The 17251-nt window shown below is 53.6% G+C and overlaps 1 protein-coding gene across 1 annotated transcript in view; it reads left to right on the top strand.

Moving 5' to 3' along the window:
* The window catches only part of MUC4 (mucin 4, cell surface associated), a 59625-nt gene extending 43035 nt beyond the window's left edge, over nt 1-16590 (top strand). Inside the window, exons 7-23 of the mRNA XM_078059010.1 lie at nt 1661-1840; nt 2026-2151; nt 2615-2734; nt 3051-3259; nt 3719-3809; nt 4246-4413; nt 4974-5075; nt 5457-5687; nt 6732-6869; nt 8346-8527; nt 10271-10430; nt 11339-11518; nt 11954-12027; nt 13178-13242; nt 13327-13565; nt 15366-15528; nt 16395-16590. Of these exons, the coding sequence (XP_077915136.1) occupies nt 1661-1840; nt 2026-2151; nt 2615-2734; nt 3051-3259; nt 3719-3809; nt 4246-4413; nt 4974-5075; nt 5457-5687; nt 6732-6869; nt 8346-8527; nt 10271-10430; nt 11339-11518; nt 11954-12027; nt 13178-13242; nt 13327-13565; nt 15366-15528; nt 16395-16590 (2624 nt within the window). The remainder of the gene's footprint in view (nt 1-1660; nt 1841-2025; nt 2152-2614; nt 2735-3050; nt 3260-3718; nt 3810-4245; nt 4414-4973; nt 5076-5456; nt 5688-6731; nt 6870-8345; nt 8528-10270; nt 10431-11338; nt 11519-11953; nt 12028-13177; nt 13243-13326; nt 13566-15365; nt 15529-16394) is intronic.
* The last annotated feature ends 661 nt before the right edge of the window (nt 16591-17251 follow it).

Below are 17251 nucleotides of genomic sequence, written 5' to 3'. Positions count from 1 at the left end.
AGCGAGGCAGCTCTCTAGCATCTCCACCACCCCAGAGGGTGTCCCCACACAGTCTGACCCCCAGGTGTAACCAGGACTTGGCACTACCCGGGGGCATCTGGTGTCTTCTGCACCCTCACACAGTACAGTCCCAGCTGGGGCTATGTCCCCTCCCTGGGATGAGCCAAGCCCAGGTCTCTCGGTGGGGGCCCAGATCCTGGAAGTGAGGACAGGACTATGGCAGGAGGTAGGGGGATATGAATGGGCAGTTAGGATAGTACTCCAGGTGTCCTGTCCCAGAGCTGGAAAGAGAACCCTGATGAGATCCCCGAAAGGAATCTACCAAGGGGAGGTCCAGAAGTCTGACATTCAGCCAATCATCATTTATTGAGCATCTGCTGTGTGCTAAGAGCCAGAAATATGAAGGGGGGGAGAAAAAGGAAAAAGACTGACTATATTTGCTCTCAAATAGCTCTCACTCCGTTAAGAAGGCCAGTGCTTCAGTATCAGGAGACCCCATGGGACATGACTCAGTCTATTGTCCACAGGCCCAACAGGACAGAAATTATAGTTCCCAAAATGTGAGTAGAATGAAGGACAGTTTAGCATTAGAAATCAGCCATGTAGATTGTGAAGCATAAATCGACTTCTATTTGCTCTGTGACAAGAACATTTGGCAAACAGAAGCTAAGTCAAGTCATGGGTGCCATCTTGTGGAGAGAACTGCCCTGTCAGATTCGGGGCCTTCTATCAAGATGCATCTGCTTGTGACCTAGGGGGCACAATATGATAGTGTGTGTGTGTGTGTGTGTGTGTGTGCGCGTTTTGGGGAAGAAGATCTGATTTGTTTCCCATGATATCAGGCCATTGTAGAGAAGATATGTGAACAGATAATCATAAACAATAATTATTTTTTCAAAACCTTAACAAATTATAGTTATCTTGATAATTTCTTCTTTTGTGTGGGAACAGGGCCCAAATCCAATACGTTATGTCCTGTTGTGTCTTTTTGGACTCTGAGCCCCCTTCTCACTCCTGGCTGTTGGGGTGGGCAGTATGTAACTTAGAGTTAAAAGTCAATTTAAATTCAAGCCCCCATCAGGGTTTCTTCTCCCAGTTACTTCTCCCTTCCAAGGATGGCCTCCGGGCACAGAGGACGCTTCCTCAGCCTCACAGAGCTGGAGCAAGCCCCCAGCTGGCTTCTGGGCATCGGCCTCTGTCCTGGCTACTTTGGCCACTGACACATCTGTGCGGGGGGAGGGGGAGGGTCAGGGATGAAAGCCAAGTGTCTGAGCTGGTGGCTGGTGGCATCCCTTAGTGAGGTAGAGGATGCATGAGGAAGAACAGGTTTGGGGAGATTGGAAGGTACTGGAGTTTAATGTGGCAGACGGGAGGGTGGAGGATCGATGGACTGAAGCTCAGGGCTAGGGTCAGGCTCTGAGTGGGTGTGGGTGAGGCCTCTCTGCCCAGCACTTGTCCCAGGGTTTCCCCCTAAGATCCAAGCTTTAAGGGCCTCTGGAGGCCACATAAAAAGGGCCAGTCCGAACTGGGTCCCATCCCTGGAGTTGCCGTCCAGAGTGGGGGAGGTGGCATACAGAGGGCACATTTATGGGTTGGGTTGCCAAAGCAGAGTTTGTGGCCCTGGGCCCTGGGATAACCCCTTCTTCCTTTGCTCCTCTAGGCCTCCGGGGCCTGCAGGTCTATAGCCTACACAGGGAAGAAAGGCCCAACTACCGTCTCCAGTGTCTGCAGTGGTTGAACAGACAGCCTCAGTGGCCCACATGGGGCTGGAACCAGATCGCCTGCCCTTGCTCCTGGCAGCAGGGACTATGGGACTTACGATTCCAGCCCATCAGTATGGGTATCACCTCCCTCCTGTCTCTTGGGGCTTCCCCACCGTGCCCCATAAGCCCGCCCACCCACCCTTTGCTCACACCTGACCTGTCCCTTCCAGGACACCCTCGGCCCCTCCCCAGAAACGCCTGCCCGTTCCCGCCGCCCCGCCCCCCAGGCCTCGGGGCCTGAGTACGTCTGTCCTTGTCGCAGGCTGGTGGGGCCTTGGCAGCAAGCAGCTGTGCAGCTTCTCCTCCTGGCGCGGGGGCGTGTGTTGCAGCTACGGGCCCTGGGGCGAGCTTCTCCAAGGCTGGAGAGTGCATGCTCCTTGGCAGTTCGGTATGTGTGTCCCTGTCCACAGAGGTCTCACCCCCACCTTCTGTGGAGCTCCCTCTACTCTTCTCTGTCAGAGGCCAGGCCTGGGCTCCAAGCCAAGCAGTGGGACCCGAAGAAAGAAGCCCTTTTGTCCCCATTCCCTCCCAGCAGCCTCCGCTCTCTGGCCATTAATTTCCTGACCCTGGGGCTCCTGGGTGGCTCAGTCGTTAGGCGTCTGCCTTCGGCTCGGGTCATGATCCCGGGGTCCTGGGGTCGAGCCCCGCGTCGGGCTCCCTGCTCAGCGGGGAGTCTGCTTCTCCCTCTCCCTCTGCCTGCCTCTCTGCCTGCTTGTGCGCTCTCTCTATCTCTCTGTCAAATAAATAAATAAAATCTTAAAAAAAAAAAAAAAATTTCCTGCCCCACCAAACCTTCTGGCCGGGCTCTTCAGGTCCCCGCTCTCCCTGCAACGTGCCACTCTTCTCCACAGACCAGGAACTAGAGCCGCAGAGCTGGTGCTGCCGCTGGAACGACCAGCCATCCTTCTGTGCCCTCTACCAGCAAAGGCAGCCACGCATCGGCTGTGCCGGGTATCGGCCCCCACGGCCCGGTGAGGCTGCTGGGGCCCGGCGGGGCTGAGGCGGAGCAGCTGGGGAGGGATAGCAAGCTTCCTGGGGCAGGGCTGTGACCACAACGGGGAGATGGTCCGGTGTGCGGCTGATGGCTTTTTACATGGCACTGGGGAGGGGGTGGGAGGGTGGAGATAATGATGTGAATTTGGGCGGGGCCACAAAAGTGCAAGAGGGCCTCGGGGGATGGTTCTATACTCCCTGAACGTCTCCCAGCCTTGAATTGGCCTCGAGGGGATGGGGGATCTCAGATCCTTCCCTGGTCTGTCATGCCATGTGATCTCTCCTTCTTTCCAGCCTGGATGTTTGGGGACCCCCACATCACCACCTTGGATGGTGCCAATTTCATCTTCAACGGGCTGGGGGACTTCCAGCTCGTCCGGGCCTGGGACGGAAACTCCTCGTTCCTGCTGCAAGGTCGCACCGCCCAGACCGGCTCGGCCCAGGCCACAAACTTCATTGCCTTTGCGGCTAAATATGACACCAGCCGCCTGAGCCCCATCACAGTGAGTGAGGCAGGGCCCTCCAGGAGAGAAAGAAGGAGGAAGAGAATGGGGCAGCAGGGAGGGAGGACACAACCGGCCAGTGTAGTGGTTCGAGAGTCAACCCTAGAGACAGTGGGATTCAGGTCAGGGCTCCATCAGCCTTGTGATCCTGAAGAGACGACTGAAATTCCAGTGCCTCAGTTTTCTTAGAGTAAAATTAGGATAGTAATATTACCTACCTCACAGGGCCGTTGTGAGATTTAAATGAGATCATCTGAGAAATGTGCCTAGCTCCAACCTGGCCCCTGCTGAGCACTCTAAAGCCGTTAGCTAGCACAACCTCATCATCACACCCCCCCCCCCCCCCCCCCCCCCCCCGGTGCCGGGGCTCAGGTGCAAACTCTCTGCAGCCTCCTTTCCTTTCTCAGCCTCTGGGCCCACCCGCAGGTCAGGCTTAGACCTCCTCCAATTCCCTTCCAGGTCCGATGGCTCCTGGAGCCCAATGACACAATCCATGTGCAGGTCAATAACCAGACTGTGACATTTGAGACTAACCGTGAAGACCCGGAAGGTACGCTGGGGACAGCCGTCAGCCACCTTCTCCCGCTTCCCTGGGTCAGGCTTCAGCGGGGCGCCCAGCGCCTGGGAGTAAGGCGGAGGCAGCAGCACGGGGGGTGGAGGGGGGCGTCGGCACCCTTGCTTCACCCCCTCTTCTTTCAGCAGCTGGGCCTGAGCAGCTTCTTCACCCAGGACCAGGCATTAGGCTTCCCCTCCTCACTTCTCTCCTTCCTCCAGGGCGGTGATAGCCTCGCCCCAGTCTCCAGTCCCCAGGAAGGAGGGGGTGTCCTGTGAGTTTGGCTTTGGGACACTGGAGAAGGTACCCCCAGGCCACCCCAGAGCTGCTCTCAAGGTCTCCCCTCTGCACCTTGACCCTTCACTACTGCCGAGTCTTGGACCCACAGGGTTCCCATGCTGGTTTCTTCCTCCTCTGTCTCCCAACCTCCCAGGCCTGGAGATATTCAACACCACCGGCATCATCATGACCCGCAACGGCTCCCTGGTGTCAGCCACCTTCGATGGGACCGTGACCATCTCAGTGACCGCCCTCGCCAACATCCTCCACACCTCCTGCAGCCTCCCGGAGGAGTATCGAAACCGCACTGAAGGCCTCCTGGGTGAGAAGCAGACAGGACTCTGCGTCTGACGCAGCGGCGGCCACAAGAGCTCGAGCCCCAGACCACAGGCAGCTCCCCGTCCAGTTGGCCTGTGGGCGTCCCAGGCTGAGCTTCCCTTCCTCGGCCCCCTGGGAACAGAACCCCGAGGGCGCGGAGAGGTGGGGCTTGACGAGGGACCTCTTCAGCTTCCTTCGAGCCTCACTTCTTGTCATCCTAAGGCTCCAGTTCCAGGGCAGCCCAGGGGGCTTTGAGGATGGGCTCTTGGGAGCGTAGAGTCAGCAGCTGCTCTTCCCCTCCCTCCAGCCCCCACTCCCCCTCCCTTCTTCCTCCATTTCCTCCTTCATTTTCCCCTCCTCCATCCCTGAGACAGAGGGGCGGGCTATGAGGTGTGGTCCTCCCGCCTCCCCCGGGGAAGGACTGAACCGAGAACAGATGTGACTGGAAAAGGCTTCCCAGGCCCCCTCGTCCCCCTCACACCTTGAGCGTGCCCCATTGGATGCTCCCCAGGGAAGGGGAGAGCCACAGTTCCAGGGTGGCCGACCTCCTACTCTGTCCCTCAGGAGTCTGGAATGACAATCCAGATGACGACTTCAGGATGCCCAATGGCTCCACCATTCCCAGCAATAGCGCTGAGGAGTCGCTTTTTCAATATGGAATGACCTGTAAGTCTGGGCCTCAGAGTCCTCGGGGTAGACTCGGCCGGGCCGGGGTGAAGGAAGCATTGTCTCCCTCGGCCTATGGGAGCCAGACTTCCATCCTTTGTGAGCGAGAGGTGGAAAGTCCAGGAGGACATGCTGAGGATTCGGGTGTCACCCCAGATTTGTCCCCTCCACCCCCATCCTAGAAGATGAAGATGAGGAAGTGGTGGCCCTCACTCACTAGAGGAGGGATTTCCAGCCTCAAAAGCCGGAAGTCACTCCATCCCTCCACATCTCCCTCCCTCGCCCCAAGGCATATAAAGTGAGGCTAAGGGGTGGACAGGGCAGAAGTATAGCTGGAGACCCATCCCTGGTCCCACCTCCATTGCCTCCCTTGTGTTATAGGGGAAATCAGTGACACAAGACTCCTTGGCAAGAGAGATGACCATCTGCCTTCCAACTTCACCCCTATCTTCCTTTCCCAACTGCAAAACAAAACCTCGGATGAAAAGCTGGTCGCCCAGTGTAACGGAGACAAACAGTGCATCTATGACAGCCTGGCCACACGAAACCCAGGCATCGGCCTGAGCACTAAGATGCTCTCCAGAAGACACCAGCAGATGAACGCCACCCTCAGTAAGAGGCACAAAGAGCGGGGAGGCGTTTGCAGAGTCAGGTGGCAGATGAGGAGCACCCCCCTTTCATGATGTTCCTTTAAGCTGCACGTTTAAAAAATTTAACAGTATCTTTTGCTCATGTTATTCCTCCATGACTCCCCAGCTCCCTCTGTGATGCCCTTTCCAGCCTGATCCCAGTACCTTTCAAACTCTTCCTCTGCTTCTCCCCGCCCTGCTCCCTCCACTCCAGCCCCACTGGCTTCTCTGTGTTCTTCAGACATACCAGGCTCACTCCCGACTCCAGACTCCACACGTGCTGCTCTCTGTCCGACTCCCTTCCCCCAGACAGCCCCACGCTCACCGCTCACCTCCTTCAAGGCTCTACGCAAATGGAGTCGCCTTCACAGTAATGCCTTTCTTGGCTCTCCTGTCTAAAACTTCACATTTACCCATACTTCCTATTCGCCTTCCCTGCTTGGTTTCTTCTCCTTAGCACTTAGAACTATCTAGCATATTTTCTAATTTTCATAGGTATCTTTTTTTATTATTTGTTTACTGCCTCACTACCCAGAACAGTGCCAGCCATATGGTAGGGGCTCAATAAATGTGTTAAGTGACTGAATGAATAAATGAACAATGAAATGGAAATGGCATTTCCACTGCATCGCCCTATTTCCTGACAAATGCAATGCCCATCTGGAGATGAGCCTCACGGTTTCCAGCCCTCTTCCAGAAGTAAAACTCGGTGACAGTCTGAACAACCCTGTCCTCTGATTCACGTTGTACCATGCCGAGCATAGCAATCTGATCAGGAAAGAACTTGACCTGAATCCTGTCTGGGGGGAAGATAAAGAGAAGCTAAGGATTTGGCCAGGTGGGCAATAGAGCCCCAACCGGCTCTACAGAGATCTGAAAGCAGGTACACAGAATAATTCTGGCTTCCAGAGGTGGGTCACAGCCCTGAGAATGCCTCACATAAACCAGAGGACTAGACAAAGAGAGAGGAGGCCCGTGAGGCCAGAAACTCTTGCTCCAAACCCCGAATCCCCTCTTTGTGTTTCAGATAAGTACCCACCATCCATCGACGGTCAGCGTGTGTTGGAAGCCTACGTAGGGCAGACCAAGCGGTTTCAGTACACCAGCCACTCTGCGAAGGTCACATTCACTCTGAGGAACAACGGCACTGACTTCAGGCTCTTTGGTAAGAGTACTTGGCTGCAGGTGGAAGGGATGAGGTCAGAGTCAAGCTTTAAGTAATTTTGCATCATTATACGCTGGGCAACTTCATGTTACTTTTCCATCAGAATACCCAGGACCAGAATTTCTTAGAATGATCTGTATGATTCTGATAGGTGCCCCCAGTGAATCGCAGCGATGGCCTCATGGCAATCTGGCCAGCTAGCTTCACTGACTCGGGGCCCATACAAGTGATTCAAAGGTCATTTCACCTCAAATCCAGTAACATGCAATCATCTTAAACCAGCTTTATGCAATCACCAGATTATTAGAATAAAGTATAACAACTAAAACAATACTAACCTAAAGCATTTTCAAATCTCTTAAAAGAAGGATATAATGTGGAACAGGATTTAAAGATACAAATACCTTCATTTGGTATGTTTCTCATTATTTTTATGTTGGCCAACCATGTTTGCCTAACTTTGTCTCTCCTTGTTGCTTTTCTGGGCTGGGATCAAGCAAAGCCTCATCTCTCCCTGTCAGTAATGGTGTGGCGACCCCCAGTCCTAGAACCGTGATCTGGGTCAAAAAGTCAAAGCTCACAGGACGCAACTTGCCTTCTGTGGCCAGCACCAATTATGCTAGTAACTGATCTTTGCTAAACCAAAGCCATTAGGGACTTTATTTTGAGCTCAGAGCACCTCTCTCTGCCTCATTTTCTTTCTCTGTGCATAAGAAGGAACTTCTTTGTGTGTACCCTTCGGCTCCACGTGGCACCCTCCCAGGTGCTAGCCAATGGCATCAGGAGATTTTTCTCCTCCCCTGGGCTCCTCTCCTGAAGAGGGATAGCCTGGAAGTTACTCTCATCTGTCCCCTACTATCAACAACTCTCAACCTGCTATGTTAAGGAGACTTGCTTATTTTCTTGGACACTGTAAGACAGGTTTGGATCAGAAGAGTCCTTGCTGATACGTAACAATGTTTTCACTGTAGTCTGGTGTCTGAAGGTCAAAGGTCCACAACGTGAGAGGGGTGGGCAAGAAATCGGGGCAAGGCACGGGGCTGCTGTGAGGGGGAAGCCAGTTTCGTCTGCAGTGTAGCCTGGGGAAGCATCCAGAAGATCCCGGCCTTATGGCCTTATTCTCTGTCCCTCCTGGCTGTCCCTCCTGGCTGTCCCTCCTGGCTGTCCCATCTGGTGCAGGTGCAGGCAGGGTTCCCCTTTGGGGTCTCTTCAGGGGGCACCTGCCTTCCCCTCTGTGGAGTTCCCCACCCTACAATCACTTAGTGGGGCTCATGCCGCCTCCAGCTTGGGGTGTGACCGGGATCATTCCAGGAAGCCAGCCAAGCTCAAGGAAATGCCTGATGACATCTGAGGGGTGGTCTGAGAGAGGTGCGGGAAGGCCAATATCAGCACTCTGGGTGTTAGATGCCACGATGTGTCAGACTGCGCAACAGTCAAGGCTCCCAGCTCTCCATGGTCTTTTCTTCCCTGGGGCAGAGAATGGGACATTGCTATGGACACCAAAATCGTTGGAACCATTCGCTCTGGAGATTCTAGCAAGAAATGTCGAAGACAACCTGTCATCTGTACTCCAGCCAAAGACGGTGGTCTGTGCTTGCAGGGAAGAGAGCCAGTGTTTATACAATCAGACCAGCTGGGTGGGCAACTCCACCCTGGAGGTGAGTGCTGGGAGGAGGGTGGGTGGGAGGTTTCCTTGTTAAGGGGAAAGGCAGTGGGAACTGAAGGGATGTCATACTTCAGTCCCGTGTGGTAATGTGTGTGTTGGGAGCTGTGGTAGGTGAGGAGAGTCAACATCAATCTCGGGCCATAAACTTACGTGTATAAGAAACAGAACTTTCTTCACTGCTTATAGCTCAGCTGAATTTTTATCTCCTAGCTCCCATTCTGCCAGGCTGACAGGAAACATTCACCTCAGCATCCCTTAAAACTCCCCAGGGGTTCCCAGCTTCACAGTTCTAAAGACTTATTTATTTATTTGAGAGAGATAGAGAGAAAGCAAGTAGGGGGAGGAGCAGAAGGAGAGGGAAAGAATCTCAAGCAGACTCCCCGCTGAGCAGGGAGCTCAACGGGGGCCTCAGTCTCACGACCCTGAGATCATGATCTGAGCCAAAATCAAGAGTCAGGTACTTAACCAACTGAGCCACCCAGGTGCCACCCCCCCATCCCCCACCCAGCTCCATGGTTCTAGAACAAGGCATGGAGAGATGTGGGCAGGAAGGCATCCTTGTGGTCCCTGGGCATGAGCCTACACAGATCACAGGCTCCATGCTCCCTCCTCCTTGGTCCCAGGGAGGTGATTTGCGGCTTCTGTGCCTTGCTCAGACACAGGAAGCCTAAGTTCCCATCTGCCCAGAAGCACCACGCAGCCATTTCTCTCTAGGGTCTCATCATTGTGGTGATGGGAAGAGAAGGGCAGGTCCCCTGTGACATGGACACTCCCAAACCCCTTTGTTATCTCCTCTACTGTCGCCTTCCAGCTAAAAGAAGGGTCTCTTTATTTTGGAGAAAATCTTTGCTCCTGCAAGTTTTAACCAAGATAGTTGGCCTTAGTCTATGAATCTTGCCCCATTTCTTTTTAAAAAATTTTGTTTTGTTTTTGTTTTATTTTGTTTTGGTTGTAAAGCAGGAGCCATAAAGGAAAGTGTTTGGCTGGCAATACCCCAGCACCCCCTTCACCCCTTACACGCACCCTTCTCCCGAAGCATGAACAAAGGATTCGTACTTGAAAGGGGTAGTGGTAGAGGAGCCCAGGGGTTAGAAGACAGAAAAAAGATACTAACTGGGAGAAACAGAGATTAAAATCAATATATTATTTTAGGTATCCCAAAATATCCAGTCTTGGAAGTAGAAAGTGTTGGAGGGGATTCATTTTAGGGAGATTTCCAGAGTCATCTCCATAGGCGTGTCAGAGTAGAGAGACCAGGGGGCTGGACGAGGTTTGGGGAATCAGTACCTCCCTGTGCCATTTTTCTGGTTGCTGTGTGTTCTCACTGTGCTTAGCAGTGCGGCTCTGTCTTCTTGGTCTGGGAGTCAGCAAGGGAAGATAGAGCAGGAAACTGAGCTTACGTAAGATCCAGTTTTCAAGGGATAGTAGAATACTTAGCCCCTGTCTTAACTCTGAAAAGGGTTTCTGGCAAGGAAATATGGTGTGGTTGAGATCCCAGGGCTGGCACCAGGCAGAGGGGTCGGGGGGAAAGAACTGCCCAGGGAGGCCCGGTGGCCTTGGCAAGGATGTGCAGGACCACGGCCTGGCCAAGAAGGTGCTCACGTAGATGCTGGCGGAATTAAGACAAGGACTTGAGGTCCATGGGTTCTCAGACCAGAGGGGTCAGTACAGAAACACCCAGAAGCCTTTAATGGTTCAGGCTCCTGGCTACCCAGTAATCAGCAACCCGTTCCAGGTGGCTGGTTGCAAGTGTGACAGGAACACCTTTGGCCAATACTGTAAACTCTCCAAGGACCTCTGTGAGGAGCCGTGCTTCGAGAGTGTGCAGTGCATTCCTGGGAAGGGCTGCGAGGCCTGCCCCCCAAACCTGACTGGGGATGGGCGTCACTGTTCAGGTGAGCCAGGGACAGGGCCCCGGTGGGAGGAGGCTTGCGGACGATTGGCACGAGGAGGGCCTGGGGCAAACCATTTCTCTCCCTTTTCTGGCAAGTCTTTAGAATACTCAATACAGATGGCTATGGTAAGGAGGTCAGGATGTCCAGGGAGGTGTGAGGCTGAAGGAGAAGATTGTGCAAGCATGGGAAAGTGGCCAGGGCAGGGCAGGCTGAGGCTCTGAGGGGGAAAGCCCAGGGCAAGAATCTGAAGATGGCCTCGGGCGGGGGGCAGATGTCCAGCAGCGGCCAGGGAGCCAGGGGCAAGCTGGGGCCCTCAGGCTCCTCATGCGTCTTCAGAGACACAAAGCTCAGGGTCTCCACATCTCAGTTGGGACATGTGGGGGGCTGCCATGGGCATCTGGTGGCAGGGGTGAGTCCTCCCTTTGAGTCCTCCTCCCACCATCTGTTCTTGACCTCTGAGCCACTGGAGTCATGATGAGGGAGACCACAGGGAGGCCTTCAGTAGGCCTCCTAGAGTGCCCAAAGGAAATCTAGAGGCCCCCATGTCTTCTGAGCAGAGGTCAGAGTGGGAAGAACCACAGCTTCATAAGGCAGAAAAAGGGATGGAAGTGCAGAAAGCAAGCTGGCGGGCCCTTGTCCTGCCAGCCTTCTGGGTCCTTTCCTGATGCAGGGGGTCTGATAAACATGCCATTCCTCCAGCAGCAGTGGGAGCATACTGACCGGGCAGAGGAACTGTCTGGAAAAGGGAGAAGGATAGTTTGGGGTTCAGAGCGACTCAGAAGCAGAACGCAGACTGAGTGAGCTTTTGTGGGGAAAGAAACCAAGCCCATTCTAGCAGCAGCTTTCTGTGGGCTCCCTGCCTCCCCGCTGCCTGGCCTGGTCTGCTGACCCCCGTGCTCCCTCTGCAGCTCGGGAGACGTCTCCCCTCTGTCAGAACCAGTCCTGCCCTATGAACTACTGCTACAACCAGGGCCACTGCTCCATCTCCCAGGCTCTGGGCTGCCGGCCGGCCTGCACCTGCCCCCCGGCCTTCACCGACACCCGCTGCATCGTGGCCGGGAACAACTTCACTCCAACCGTCCGTCAAGGTGCCGTCCGATGCCCTCTGCCTCCGCATTTCTCTCACCCTGAGGGGACACGAGGGACTCAGAGGGGGGCAGAGCTAAGTTCCTCCAACTCACAGGGCAGAACTCCGAATCTCTCTCAGGTGATGGTTAAGTTGCCAGCTCTGGGAGCTGGTGGGGGGGGGGGCAGCTGCCGCAGCACGAACCCCAGCCCTGAGCAGTCCGCTGAGGAAAGAGTGAAGGTGGCCTCATGGCCCAGAGAGACAGGAGTCAGGAAGCCTTGATTCAGTGGAATGGGCGCTAGGGTGAGGGTCAACGGACTCAGCCCCTTCTCCTGACTCGTCTGGTGACTCTCTGTCACCGTAGAATGGGCAGTCTCCCTGAGCTGGCCCAATGACCTTCTTGGCTAAGTCTATGTAAACTGTGAGGTGATTGTGAATCTGCTTCTCCCATTTCCAGAGCTCCCCTTAAGAGTCATCCAGCTCTGGCTCAGTGAAGAAGAAAATGCCTCTGCGACAGATGTCAATGCCTCGGTCAGTGGTGCAGGCCAGCCCTGGGGGGCGGGGGAGGGGGGTCTTGGTAGGTTTAGGGCAGGCTCTTAGCCCTCATTTATGTGTTCCGCAGCTAGTCATCCAGCCAGATTCAGTTGCCAGAGGAGGCCGGAGCCTCCTGCCCCGGCAAAGGCTGGGGGTGAGGAAGGCAGGAAGCCCCAGGACAGAGATCTCCAAGGGGACCGGAATAACCAGACTAGGGTCTAGGGGGTTCAAGTCACCCCAGCCTCTCCTCCTGAGTGTCCTAGAGACCTGCACTTGGGTATGGTATGGTAGGAATACGAAAAGGCATTTCACCTCCAGGAAGCCTTCCCTGACTTCCCAGAGGGAACTGGCAGCTCCCTCTTCTTGGCTCCCATGCCCCTGTCCCCTCCTCAACCACACAGTAGTCGAATTACTGAGGCTCTAGAATCCTACATACCCAGGTTCAAATCCTTGCTCTCCCATTCCCTAGAGCAGGTGTAATCATTAGACAAATCATTTGATGTCTCATCTGCAAAACAGAAATAATAATAGTACCTATGTCAGTGTGTTGTGTCAAGGTTTAAATGGTGATGTATGCAGAGCACTCACCATGGTGCCTAAAATACAAGTGTTCAAAAGTAAGAAGTATTCTCAGTACTGCTCTTCCACAGCACTCCACACTCTGTAAGGTAAAGTCCGCTCGTGCTGGTCTACTTTACCAGACTGTGGATGTTTGAGTACGGACTATTCCTGAGTCAGCTTGACCCCCCAGCACCTGGCCATCCCGGAGGTCTGGCTACACATAATCAGTGTTCACTCTCCATGTGGGGAGAGAATGAGTGGGTGAACCAGGGAACAGAGGCAAAGGTAGGGGCCATTCATCTCAGATTCTCCCCTTGTCATTGGTGGCAGGGAGGTAGGCCAAGTCCTTCACTCACCAACGCACTTTGATTAAGCAGGGACCCACGCCGGTCACCAGGCCAGGCTGGGGTGTGGGGATGCAGAATGGGATGAGAAAGATTCTGCGGGTCCTGGCGCTTGTGTGCAAAGAAGGAGCCAGATGGGGGTAAATAAATGCATTACAGTGGGAGGGGTCTCCTCTTTGGACTGGGCCTCACTCCCACTCCCACTCGCACTCCCACTCCCACTCCCCCATCCTCTGCCCTAGGTGGCCTACAGACTGCGGAACCTGAATGTGCGGGCCTTTCTCCGGAACAGCCTAGTGGCACCAAGGTAAGTGGGACTGTCCCCACCGGGTCCCTAGGTCTCGCCCCTCCGCTTCCACCCTTCATGCCTCACTGTACCCCTCCCACACAGCGAATCCGGGACAGCGCTGGCCTCCGGAAGCTTACTTAGACGCTGGAAGGTCATCTCGGAGTTCCAGTACCTCCCTTGGGGTCCTGTCATCGACTTCCTGAACACCCAGCTGCTGGACGCAGTGCTGGAAGAGTTCTTACCCCAGACCTCGCAGAGGCGGTGGAGCAGAAGTGAGGGGCCCAGGACCAATGTGAACTTCCACCCCATCTCCAGGGAGGACGTGGACAGTTTGTCAGCTCGTGAGTCACTATCTTGGGGATGGTCACAGGGATAGCTGAAGGAGGGGTAAACAGGGGAACTTATCTCAGGTCTTCAGCCCTCACAAACCCGTGGTGGAACAGTTTTCCATGGAGGGCCACAGAGAAGCCAGAAGCAAGTAATTTAGGTTTCGGATGGTCATTTTTGAGAGAGAGATTTTAAACGTTTTACCCACCAGCTTTCTAGATTCAAGAGCAGAGCACAAAGTACTGCTTGATGAATCCCCAGGCAGTTTTCACAGAGCTGTTACTCTAATTGCCACCTTCCTGACCACCGCTGCTGACAGTTTTCTTTCTTTCAATAAAATTGTTAATGATTTTGTTAAAATACCATTGCACTTTATAAACCTAAACAGGGACATCCCTTTTGCCTTTACCCTCCAGCCAGAGCCTATTAAGCAGAAGGCTGGAGACCTGGCCGAGGGGCAGAGATTTCCCCTCCTTGCAAGGTATGACCCTGGGCAAAAGCCATCCCCAATCCAAGGCTTAACACCCCCATCTGGAAACTGAGATGGGATTTCTGAGGTCCCTTTTCGCTATGATCGTCCCTGATTATCCTGGAACAAGAATGAGACCAGTTGGTAAGCACACCAAGGAAGGAAAGGAATAGACCACCCTATTTGGGGAGTGAGGCAGAGAACAGGGCAGTGACCACGCCTAACCCAACAGAAGCCACTGTGTGTGACTCGAGGGTGGGACCAAGCAAGAGCTTCTGCTCAGATCCAGGCCGTGCCTCCTCCCTCCTTGGGGCAACAAGGTGAAATCCTCCAAACTACTTCGTGTATGTGTGGTAGGGCATTAGGGGTGGGGATAAGGGAACCACCACTCTGGACCTGACTATGCCTTTTGTTAAAGAAAACAAGCCAAAAAACCCCACACTTTTTATTATACAATATGTTTACTGTAGAAACTTGAGGAAACACAAATTAACAAAGAGAAAAAAAAATCACCTGTAATTCCAATCCCCAAAGACAAGTCCATTTTGCACATATCCTTCTGAATTTTCTTTTATGCATAGGAATCTTCACACATACCAATATTTTTTATCATAAAGGGATCAAGTAGGGCAACCCTCTTGGGTCCCCTCCCTCTTCGGGAGCTTTGTACTATTGCTCAATAAACTGCTTTGCTGCGCACCAAAAAAAAAAAGGGGGGGATCAAGTAGTACCTAATGTTTAATAACCTCATTACTTAAGCAATTGTGAACATATTATCTTGAATATTGTGTACATATTCCCATTTGATATATTACTTTATCACAGGTGCCCCTATTGTGCTATATTTTAAACAGAATGTTATACCAATAGTGACCATGTATTGAGTGCTCACTGTGTTAGGCAATGTAATGAATACTCGGTATATATTATCTCCTTTAAAATTCGCAGCAAGGTACGTACGGTGATTATCGTTTCCTTTCAAAGATAAGGAAACTGAGGCTGAAGGAGTTAAGGAATTTCCCCCAAAGCACACAACTAGTTAGTAGTAGAGTTTGAATTTCAACACAGGTCTGGTTTACTTCAAAGCATTTGCTCCTAACCAATGTGTTTTCCATCCCACGGTGCTTATTGGTTGCACAGTATTCCTTGTTTAACAAAACCCCGCCTATTAAACATTGTTGCTATTATAAACCATACTGCTCTGGACGCCCATGAACATACGTATTTGTGTGCTTTTCCAATGATATGCTCAGGATAAATGCCTGAGAACAGAAATCTTGATGGAAGAGGTATAGATTTGATGTTATTGATTGCTCTCTGTCTTCATCTGTGTCCTTCCTGACAGAGAACATGAGCACGCTGAAGAACTACTTCATTTGCAGCAGCTACAAGGACTACCACCTGGTCTACAGCCCCCAGAGCGGCCTCACGTGTGTGTCCCCGTGCAGCGAGGGCTACTGTGAGCACGGAGGCCAGTGCCAGCACTGGCCCCAAGGCCCCCGCTGCACGTGAGTCCGGGAGAGGGCAGGAAGAGCAGGGAGGGCAGAGCCAACCAGACAGAGATACTGCAAGGGGCCCAGAAAAGCCACGAAAGTTAGGACAGTGGGGTTGTTGTTTTTTTTTTTATAACTGAGAGAACAGGGATCATGGAAAAGACGTGTGAGTGCTTACTCTGTGTGGAGAATAAAGATGCTATATATCTTCTAAAACTCAACCTTAGCTCCTGGGTAGGTATTAGGACCATTTCAAAGAAGAGATAGGTAAAGAACCTGCCCAAGGTCACCAGTAAGTTAAGTAGGGGGATGTGGGTTCCAATGGCAAACTCTTCCACTCAGTTTTGCTTCTGGGGTGAACATTCTGCTGTCTCTTTGTGGGAAAGGCACCCAGTGCCTTGTGTCTAGGCCCGGCCCTGCCCCTCCGTAAGAGTACCGGTCAGTGCAGGCCCTCTCACACTGGCGTCTTGTGGCTCTGTGGTTCATCGGCAGTCTGAGGGGCTCCCGTGGGGGGAGTGCACAGAGTCTACAGGCCTGCTAAGAAGGAGAAGGGCAGGACCACCCCGGGGCCCTCGAGGCACCTCAGTGCCCTGTGTCTACCCTTGCGCCCACGGCAGTCCCAGATCCCCCCAGCCATCTCCGCTCCCAGGTCCAAGGACGGCTGGGAAGAGCCTGGGCTTCTGCCTGCCCCCGCTCACCAGCAGCCAGCCCCGCCCCGCCGGCCAGGGGGAGCTGGGCCCAGGTGAAGTCACCTGCGCCAGCCTCTCTTACCCAGGAGCCACGCTTCAGCTCCGCCTTGGTCCCTAGAGGGGAGCCCAGACTGTCGTGGAAAACCTCCTGGGGCCTCCCCACTGCTGACCATGTCTCCTCTCTGTCCGCAGCTGTGTGCCCTTCTCCATCTACACGCCGTGGGGTGAGCACTGTGAGCACCTGGGCATGAATCTGGGTGCCTTCTTCGGAATCCTCTTTGGAGCCCTGGGCTTCCTCCTGCTACTGGGGGCCGTGGTGTTTGTGGTTCTGCGCTTTTGGTGTTACCGTGGGAACCACTACTCCTACCCCCTGGACTCAGAAAGCTGAGGCCCGCCCCAAAGGGGCAGCCCCGTGGCCTAGGATACCTCAGGACCCACCCCAGCCTCACCCACACACCTGCTGGCGGCGCTGTTCCTTTGAGGAGGCTGGAAAAAAGAAGGTGCTTGAAGGAGACTCAGGATTCTTCAAGGGAATGAATAATAATAAAGACAAGACCACACCTTGTCAGTAGAAACAGAGATAGACAGGAAAGGGCCATAAAGACTTAAAGGATGGATTCTCTCACAAACGTACCCAAGCCAAAGCCTGGCCTTCTGAGGAGGATGGTAGAGACACCCCCCCTATGGAGTAGCCCACACTCACCCAGGAACCCTCACAGCCTTGCTGGTCTCTGTCCATCAGTTCCAAGAGGATAAATACGCAGTGCCTTTACCTATCTGGTTCTTGTCCCCACTGCCTGTATTCCCTGGAGGAAGGAATAAACCATTCCAGCTCCTTTTCCAAGAACCAATTTGAGAAGCATGCCACCCACCCCCTCCTTCGACCTGGAGTAGCCAATCCCTAATATACTCTCTTTGTCCTTTCCTGAGCGCCACTGGAGTCTTCTGAGCCTCTCCACCCTGCAGTCCCTTGGCCCCGCTCTGCCCCTTCCCAGCAACCTGACCAGTTTCCACCTCATCTTCTCTCCTAGCAGGCAGAACTTCACACC

This window comes from Halichoerus grypus, chromosome 1 (genome assembly GCF_964656455.1).
Source record: "Halichoerus grypus chromosome 1, mHalGry1.hap1.1, whole genome shotgun sequence".
NCBI lineage: Eukaryota > Metazoa > Chordata > Mammalia > Carnivora > Phocidae > Halichoerus > Halichoerus grypus.
This window is presented reverse-complemented; position numbering and strand designations above follow the sequence as displayed.